Source organism: Episyrphus balteatus, chromosome 2, assembly GCF_945859705.1.
Source record: "Episyrphus balteatus chromosome 2, idEpiBalt1.1, whole genome shotgun sequence".
NCBI lineage: Eukaryota > Metazoa > Arthropoda > Insecta > Diptera > Syrphidae > Episyrphus > Episyrphus balteatus.
The window spans coordinates 78,543,366-78,553,687 of NC_079135.1; the positions used below are offsets into that span (position 1 = coordinate 78,543,366).

At 30.1% G+C, this 10,322-nt stretch overlaps 1 protein-coding gene across 1 annotated transcript; it reads right to left on the bottom strand.

Moving 5' to 3' along the window:
- Positions 1 to 506: 506 nt before the first annotated feature.
- LOC129910623 (C-mannosyltransferase dpy-19 homolog) lies at positions 507 to 9,340 on the bottom strand. The gene is made up of 9 exons (XM_055988056.1): positions 9,123 to 9,340; positions 8,779 to 9,040; positions 8,516 to 8,719; positions 4,406 to 4,607; positions 3,058 to 4,350; positions 2,885 to 2,987; positions 2,727 to 2,811; positions 999 to 1,124; positions 507 to 924 (listed from the first exon to the last, which is right to left on the bottom strand). The coding sequence occupies exons 1-9, from the start codon at positions 9,169 to 9,171 to the stop codon at positions 720 to 722; spliced, it is 2,529 nt and encodes an 842-aa protein (XP_055844031.1). The 5' UTR covers positions 9,172 to 9,340; the 3' UTR covers positions 507 to 719.
- Positions 9,341 to 10,322: the final 982 nt, after the last annotated feature.

Below are 10,322 nucleotides of genomic sequence, written 5' to 3' on the forward strand. Positions count from 1 at the left end.
CAGGACTGTACTTAGATAGACCGATGAAAACTTCCTTCAGAAAAAGAACAGAAGTCATCTGTTTGATGACTACACTCGCGCTTGATATTAATCTGGTTCTCAAAAATGGTCCAAAGATAGATTTCTATTACTTACGCTCAATCACCAATTGTAATACAAAGGAATACTTTTCAGCATGAATTTCGTTAGCTTGTCTACTTTTTTTTTAATGAAATACAATATTTTCTTGTTCACTCAAATCTTGTGGAACTCACCACAAATTTTCATATGGAAACTTTCTCAACTATACATAAAACAAAGCCATATAAAGAATAAAGTGCTAGAATCTCTAGTTATTATATATTTGTTTTGATTTTTCAAATGCTTTAAAATGCTTAAAATTATGAGTTTAATATTTAAATGTACAAAATTATCTTTTCTGATGTCTTTAAATAAATTCAATAATCAATCACATTATCACTGAAGTCAAGAAATAACTTGTTTTTTTGTTATCGTTTTGTTTTTTTTTTTTTTAAATACAACTTAAAGTTAATCTTAAAAATAAAAAGAGCTTAGAGCCTAGTTAACAAATTAACAAATTATTTGAAAAATATGATCGAATGCAAATCATATTCAAGTCTTTTAAGAATACTTAAAAATATTTAAAATATAATAATATTTCTAATAGGAAATATGATAAGTGCATTATCTTTTTTTTTCTACTTCTAGCTCTTGGTTGATTATATATGTTTTTCAGGCATTTTGTTTTGCTTTAAATTAAGCTGAACACTTTGCGAGAACATTTTTATTATCCCATAGTACTTATTTGAAAACACTTTTAAGAAGCTGGGCACGTTTTTACTGGCTAGTTCGGAACAGAATTGGGGGTACTTTCGGTATGCTGGTTGCATTTCGTCCCATATTGTTAATATATCACATTCATCGCTTTAAAGTTGAAGAAAATACAAATAAAAGCATTAGTTTTTGGTTTTAGTTATAAATATTTGAAAAGTAACTACTTAGCTGCGTTGGAACAATCACTAAAGGACAATATTAAATACTGGATCTTTAGCTGTGAGCACTGGTTGTAAATTTCGGATGATTGCTGCCGACTGAAAACCGAATAAATGCTTTCGGTTCTTTCGCTAAGTATTAAAAAAAAATGATTGAAACACTTCAAAAATTGTGTACAGTTTTTTAAAAACAAATAAAATATTAATAATAGCTGTGTTTTATTTTCCTCATGATCCAGATCATTGTTTTTATTAGCTTTACAACAAAACCAGGATTTTGTTTTGTTATTGTTATGCAAATAAATTAATGATCTGATCGGGATCACGAGGAAAATAAAACACAGCTAATAATGCAAATAGAGTAATTGAAAACTTTATGGGGGACCACTATGGTGACAGCCTAAAAAAGAGCTAATTTTTGGAGTTTTCCTTACAGAAAACTCCTAATGTTCATTCGATAAGTATATTTGTGAAAATATTATAATAGGTAAATATGTATGTATGTAATGGTAAAATGTTTTGGATCAAAATGTGGAAAATTCAGGGAGTTATTCGCAATCTGCCAAAGATAAAAAAATGATAAAAAGTTTCCTAACTGCTATGAATATGAATTAATAAAAAAAAAACTTTAACCAAACTAAAAGGTATTTCTCCTGCCAAGAATCTCAATCAAAAAAAATTTGATGTTAAAGAAAATTTTTATTTTTTATTATATGTATGTATATTTAAAAGAAGCTGCAAAAAGTATCAAGTCAATTAGTTTTTTTTTTTAATTGAATCATTTATTTGCAAAACATGATAAGTCCACTTTTTTTCAAAATTCGTTTTTTGACTAAATTTGTACTCCAGGGATAACCACGTCTGTCTTTAAAATATCAACTATCTACTCCATCTATATCCGATTTTACAGCTACGCGAAATATTTTTTTAGCATCAAAAACAGAATAAGTCCCGGACTTATCATCTTTTGAAAATAAACAACAGCTTCTTTTTATGTAAATGGTATATTAGATTAATGGCTGAAAATCTTAAGTTTAAAGCTACTTTAAAGTTAAATTAGCAGTCCGGACATTGTATTTTATTCTCAAATACAATTGTTTGATAGACTGGGGCTAAAAGCAAAATTGCATATCCATTTAAAAACTAATTTCACATCCGTTTATTTTCAAAGTATGATAAGTCCAAAAGCGTTTTTATTTTTTATCTTTTGAGCTATCGCTCCAAAAATTAAAAACGAAACGGTATTTTGTAGCTAGGCAAGAGTTCTACAGAATATATTTTTTATAAATTTTTCTACGCATATCAAAAGAAAATAGAACGTTTTTTTCTTCTCCTGAAAAATTTAAAATCATGGACTTATCATGTTTTGCAAATAAATGATTCAATTATACCTACTGCAGCAAATTTTAAGATCAAGTTTTGAAAAAACCGAGTTTAATTTGCGAATTTGCGAGATTGAGAGTCAGATTTGAGAATCTGACAGCTAAAAGAGGGGGTGAAGAGGGGAAAAAGTGCAAAAATCTCAGATTTCGTGATCTATTTGCGACTTGGGCTTTAAAAAAAATGGATTCGAGATTCAAAAATCTGAATGTCGATTTTTATCAAGATTCACACATACAAGCACACGCACTTTCATACAAACTCCTCTGTTTTACATTTGCCTGAACATTTGTTGTTGTTTTATTTTAAAATGTTTATATAGATTTTTGGTGATATCAAGCTAAGATTCAATACCTTATTTGGTGCATATCCAAATGTGCATGATTAACAATTGGCCTTTTAGTTGTCAAATGAACAGTTCCAATGATATCAACAGGACCTGCAAATAATTAAAAAAAAAAAACATTCAAATTAAAAAATAAAACCAAAATAGGAAATTTAAAAATACCTACCCCCAAAAACTGCATTTTTCTCTGTATTTAGATTAATCCATTCTAACATGTTTTCTAGTTCATCACTATGAGTTTTGGACGGCAAATATTCTTCATATACATTCTACAAATAGCAATTCAAATTTTATTTAACATGAGAGGTATAAAAAATATTTCTTTTATTTTTAACTCACCACAACCCCTGGGTCAACAATGCTTGTAAGAAAAACAGCAAGCGATATTGATAAAAACAAATTACTATGTTTGTGATTTCTTAGTTTTGAATAAAGCGTCGGTGCTAGTACACAACCTTGAGTATAACATAAGAAAAACAATTTCTTTATACTGAATCCAATAAAAATGAATACAGCAAATTGAGCTAAGCTATACAAGTAGTGATAGCTAAATGTTGAATCTGTTTTCGAATTAGATTTTGGCCACTGTGTTTTCTTTTCAGGTTCTTTTGGTTTACTTTCTAATAAATCTGCATCTACAGTAGGTTTCTCTTCATTTTCAACCTGACTTTCAGGTTTCGATGAATGATCTGCAGATGTACTCGTATTTTCTCTTTTTAAATCTAGCCCTGAATCGAACTGGTTTTCATGCTTTCGTTCCTTATTGGTTTCTTTAATTTGTTTTTTAAGGCATTTAATTTCATTAAGAAATGATTCGTGTTCTTTTCCGACATCTTTTTTCATTTTGTTTCGTTCCTCTTTGTATTTTTGGAATTCATAATCGCACTTTTCCAACAAATCGAGACATTCTTTAAGTGCCTTTTCGGTTTTCTCATTCGACATGTCTTTCATTGAAATGTGATTCTCTTCAAGAAACTCTTCCAAAACGTATTTTTTTGCTCTTTCCACATAATCGGTGTCTTCAGATTTTGGAGTCTGTATTCGCCATTTTCGGAGAAATTTTGCCAACAGAACAACTCCATACAGGCAGTAGGGTTTGGCAAATAGAATTTTAATCACCTCCCACACATCATAGATATCCACTTCAGCATAATCTGAATTACACGCGAGAAGACATGTTGTGAAGTTGGTTTTTCGTTGCAATGTCCACTGCAATACCAAGTCGCGATATACCGAAAACGGATTATCTGTTGAACTCGCATAGCCAGATTTTTCTAATAAATCTATAATAGTTCCCTGCGAACTGATGGCCAGTAGAATACCGAGAGTGATGCTTTTTAAGAAATTATCCGATCTTGACTGTGATTTGTATATTCGAACTAAGCTTATGAAGAAAAGTGCAAATGCCGGTCCGTTTTGCCATGCAAAGAAATACTTTTTATTTTCGTATGTGAAATAATAAGCTAGAATGTTTGAGAGGAATTGAGTTATTGTGTAATCGATTGAAAATCGGCTCGAAACTAGACCGAGACTCCATGGAGTAATTAAAATTAGAACTTGAGTTGCGTAAACGACCGATGAAAATTGCCAACAAAGCAATGAGGCGGTTGTTAAAATAGTAAGTTTTATTATCTAAAAAGAAATTATTATTTATGTTTGTTATGAATAAAATTTGTGTTAAACTAACCATAATTGGATTGAAATAATGCTGATTTGGTTTTTTACTCTTTGAAGCTTTATTGATGCAAATGCACAAATAGAACATTTGCCAAAAAATTAATGGGAATGCGAAGTTTTCTCTTGCTACTGGACGATCGTAGATTTTAGAAACATTTTTATGAAAGATTATATAAGATGCTACGGCGTAGATACCACCTAGAAGATTTTCACTGTAACGAAAAACGAATGTATAAAATAAAAAATTGAAATTAAATGCACGAATATTGTTATTTTAATAAGCATTTTAAATTCATAATTTTTAGCCCAGTTATCTCTCATTTATACAGGGTAGGGTGGTCCAATTTTTTGGTTTTTACATTTCCGTTGTTCCCCACTCAAAAATTGGTTGCATATGTGTTTTGTATTACACACGTGAAATTTCAGCTTTTTAGGTGAAGTGTAAGTGGGCGCTCAACAGGCTCAAAGTTTTTGCTCAGATGCTGGTATAGCTGGGTCCTCATGCCTAGTAATTAACTCTTGTTTTGATTTATCAAGTGAATTAAGTTATGATGTGGTAAAGTTTTTCATAAAAAACCAATAGTTAAGTGATATTTTCACAGATAATAATTTTTGTTCATTTAAATTCGTCTGTAAGTATTTTTTGCTTAAATTTATCAAAACAGAATTAATCAATAAAATACGAGCTAGTGACTCAAAACCAAAGAAACGTGAAAATCATTTACTTGGTTGTCGGGAACATGCGTGCTTATCATGTTTAAGCCAAATTCCAACCTCAAGCCAAGTCCTAATACAATATAATCAGATATTAAGGGTAAGGTAAGGGTAACAAAGTCTAATATTCCAAAGCTGATGAGCGCCCTCTTCCTTTTAGTTTTGAAGGCTAAAACTTTCAGCATATGTTGGTATTGATGTCTGTAGCAAAATAATGGGTGGGGAACTAATGAATTATATGGTTTATTTTTTTGCCTTATAACGTGGACCACACTAATACAGGGTGTCCCAAAAGTTAACGTCGAAACGAAAACGGTAGATAGGCTAGGTGGTGACAGTTATCAGAAAAATAATAAAAAAAATCGCAGCCATATATTTTGGGAGTTATGGGCATTTGAAAAAAGTCGAAAAAATGGTCACCCTGTGACGGTTTTTCATGTGCCGTGACTACAAATCTTAATTTTTCTCATTTTTTTTTCTTTTGTTACGGAGCCTTGAATAACCCTGCTATCAAATGCATTCAAAAATTTTAACTCAGCTGCATCAGTTTTAAAGAAAATATTACTTTTTTACCCAACTTAGTACTAAAAAAATCTACATGAATCTAATTCAATGAGCCGTAGTGTAAAAAAAATGCACTACGATGTTTCGGCAAGTTGCCTTAAAAGTCGGTGTGTTCAATTCTCTTTTCAAAATGGTATAACATTGTTGGGAATATTTCATAAATAACCGAGATTTCTTAAGAAATTCGACTTTTTTTTAGGTAATTTTTCCATATTATTTAATTTTTTGTATTTTGAATGGTTCTGAAAGGGTATAAAACTTGAATAATATGGAAAAATTACCTCATAAAAAAGTCGGATTTTTTAAGAAAAAAATGCCCATAACTCCCAAAATATATAGCTGCGATTTTTTTTATTATTTTTCTTATAACTGTCACCACCTACCCTATCTACCGTTTTCGTTTCGACGTTAACTTTTAGGACACCCTGTATAGTTATCTCTCATACTAAAGAGGCAAAAACAAGAGATCGTCAAACATTACAACATGCCCAACTACTAAACAGATCTGGCATAAACTGGATCAAAAAAAACTTATGTTTTCTATGTGTAGATTGTAATAGGTTTAATAACTGGATACTGTCGCATAGACAGACACGCCGTAAGTTGTTTTAAAGGAGAAGAAGAAGGTACAATATAACACCTTCCATGCTCATATCTTGCTATTTCCAGTTAACGCAAATTATGCTTGGAAAAATACTCAACACAGACAGCTTCAATTAGTGAGGAAATTTTTTTGCAATATTATGGAATTACAACAGGCCAATAAGATGTTTTAATCCGTCAGCTGTTTTCTTGACAGCCATTTCTACCTAAGCTTATTTGATGTTTTTAATGGTAGGGTTGACTTCCAAGTACAATATACCAAAATTTTCGAAACATTGGGAAATTTTGGAAAATCTTTTATGACAATTTAGAAGTTACTTCCAAGTTTCAAAAAGAGAATTTTTAGCGAAACGTTGGATAAAATATGAATTGAGTTTTTTTTAATTAATTGCTATGTAGGGAATTGATCATTTAAGCCCAATAATAGAATTTCGTCTTTTTTTGTACTTTCCTCATTTTGATGGTCTAAATCGGTATAGTTGAAACTCTAGAACCTTGTCTTGGAAAACACTGCCTTGAAAATGCAAATTTTTTTATTATGCTGAACACGATGGCGTTCTTAGTTTTTCAAAGTTGGCTCAGTTAAGAAAGATTTTGGCCTCTGAAGTTTTCCATAACAATTTATTAAAATTGATTAAAAATTGATATAGATTATATGAAATTTTAATGATTTTTAGTAGGAAGTAACTTTAAAATAGTATCATTTTATTGAAACATTGGATATAAAACTGGAATAATAAAATTGGATGAAAATCGGAGCAAAATGTATGAAGTTGTTAATAAAATAAAAGAGTTTTTGTCAAAAAGCTATGTTTAAAAGTTTCAAAATAATAATTTTATTGATGGAATATCTTCTACCAATTGTTATTCTACAAAAAGAACATTTATTTTATCTATAAACGTCGATATAAACCAATAAATACCATATATATGATGAGTCTTTTCGTTAATATCTGGCTTAATATCTTTAAATGAGGGCCCAATATCTTTAAGTGAGGGTTATGTATTGTATTAACAATCCTATTAATTTGATTCCTTTATCACAAACTGCACAATTATTTTTCATACTTTTACTTATGCACCTCACTTCTTCAAAACTTTAATTTGTATGAAAATTCAATGAAAAATAAAAGCAAGCTCTTTAATTTTGTCATGAAAATTAAATATTCCATGGTAAATATAACTAAAGTTGGTTTAATTTTTGATTCTCATAGTATGTATAACATTTGTATGTAGTTAAAAAAATGCATGCATTTTTCATGGTGTGCAATGGAACCATTTCAAAAGTGTTCTTTCATCCTAAAAAAACACCCTTTAACCCAAAATATTTTGATCGGCATATTTTATTATTTTTTTCTTTGGCATATGAAACGTCCATGCAAAATTTCATCAGCCTACCACTTATTTTCAGTGAGTAATTGGTAATATTCTGACTCTAGCTCCTTAAGTAAAAGACTCCAATAACTTTTTACGTGTTGGTCGAGACATTTTGGTGTTAGTTTTATTCGATCGGGCGTTTAAAAATACCTCAAAATCATGTATCATATTAATAAAAATGTTTCATTACCTCTATACTATGATATGCAACAAAGCTAGTGCAACACAGAAAAACTCTTATATCTACCCTTCCGGATGGAATACAAGGTGGCCCAATATCTCAAAATAACTCTTATATTGAGTACTACCATCAATGTAAATTTCATGCTTTTATTACAAAGTGCACGATTGAGCTGTTTATTAATGCTAAGCCGCCCGACTATAAATAAAATCAAGAGAATTTGATTTTACTCGTGAAATAATGTTAAGTCATTTACAACTGCAAAAATGTGGTGTTTGATTTTATCTCAAAAGTTTTTTTCCCTCTGAACAGAAAAACTGTGATGAATCTATAAGTTTGCAGATTTATTATAGGTATATTAAAAACCACATTTTCCGGGAACAAATAGCAAAAATTGTCGATAGAACAGACCGTGTGTGAAAGAAAGCTAATGTTTATGTTGACCTTATGTGTTTGATTTTTGCTTATTAAAATTTAAGATACAAATTATAATACAATATTTTCAATGAAAGACTATTGATTGATTCAAAAGAAAATATGTAAGTTAGCACAATGTAGTCTAGCTTATTCTGCTACACCTACACGGAAGAAAAACTGGAATTACAATAAATGGCTTCAGCTTTCTCTACCCGTCCACCCAATTTATTTAATATTTATTAAAATTGAAATTATTTTACTTACCTTAAAAAGGAAGCATACATGTAAATCAGAAAAACTGTAAAACCGCCAAACATCCATACAAACTCCAAGTAAAAGTGAAATGGCTCACCAAGGCCATCGCAAGTAATAACTGGTTCTGATAATGGATTACTATCATCAGTCCAACACGAAACAGAGGAATCCCCTAAACTTTTGCTAAGAGATTTAAACTTATGGTACAAATACCTACAAAACAATCAAAACCTTATTAGAAATGTCAACTATTGAGAGATTAATTTCATTACCCAATGGCAATCTCTGGGAACACATGAAAACGATGAACAACATTTACGCTATGAGGATATTCAATTGTTGTAACATTCAAAAGCTTTTGATAGCCTTGATAGAAATCGGCTTCTTGGACAATGGTCTTATAAAATGAATAATAAAGAGCATCTTCCTTTCTTAGCAGAGCTTCGCGCTCCAATGTTGTTATATGTCCAAAATTATGTCGAGTCTCAAATATTGACCGTACATGATATACATAGAGAAAAAAACAGCCAACAGCTAAAGAAAAAAAGGGATTAATTATGTCGCAAGCATATTAAATAGACAAAATAGAAGAAAAAAAAATCAAGGTTGGACTTACCAATAAATGCATGGGAAAGAATGAGGAGTAAATAGTGTTTCTGCTTCATGGTTGGTTTATTTTTATAAAATTCTTTTTTTACACACTTTGCATTATAAATTGACTTGTTTTGTAATTATTTATTGTGAAAAAAACTAAACTTAAATTCTTAAATAACAAAAAAACATAAAAGCCGACTTTTTTTTGTTACAAGAAGTAAGTTCAGTTGAATGTCAAAACACAGCTGAAATTTTGCGCTGCAGAGTGTCGTTACATTTCCTGGGTTAACACACAAGTTGAGAAAGTAAATGAACGTGTTCAGGGGCTTTTAGGGATATTTAATTTTTTTTGTTAAAGCCTAGTACGCTGCTGAAGCGAAACGAAAAATGTTCAAGTCTCCAAAAGAAGTGTCAAAAGCAAAGCTGTCATTTTTTGTTTTGATTTAATTGTGCGAATATTTCTCGAGTGCTCGTGGTTTTTATAACTAAAAACAATTTTTAATTATATTTTTCGCAGTATAAACACAAAAAAATAGAAAAAATAAACGAGAAACGATAAATAAAAATTCGTAAAGTTTACAATTTGTTTGTTTTTTTTTTTTTAATTTTGACAACTGACGTTTAAATGACTGTTTTAACTTGTTTTGACTTTTCTCACGAAACTGTGCTGTCCTGTCCTGTCCTGTTCTGATCTAGAAAAATCCTCGTTGAACATACTTAAATGCTAACGAAAAAATATCATCGAGTATTCTGTCAAAGTCAAAATAAAAAAAAAAACAAATTTAATTTAAAATCAAGAAAAAACAAAAGAAAATAATTTTTAACCCAAGAAGACTGCTTTTGGAGCCAAGATAAGTGCACAGGACAATAAAAAGTAAGTGACAAATGAGTGAAAACTCTCCAATTTTTCGCTAGAGCTGCGTACTGAAAAATGAAAAGCAAAACGAAATTGTTCGTTCAAGATTTTGTTATGCTATTTTTGTATGGAAAATTTCGTTTCACTTCAGTTGCGTACCAGGCTTTAGTAAAAAAGATCCGTCTGATTTTATTTTGATTTGATTTATTGAGCACGTTAAAATCCTAACGTTACAGGTAATTATAAATATAAATAACTATAATAATAAAAATGAATGTATTATAAAAAAAAGATAAAGCCTTAACTAAATTGGCTCAAAAAGTACAAAAGTGAACATTTTCAAACGCAGTGAACATTCTTAAAACA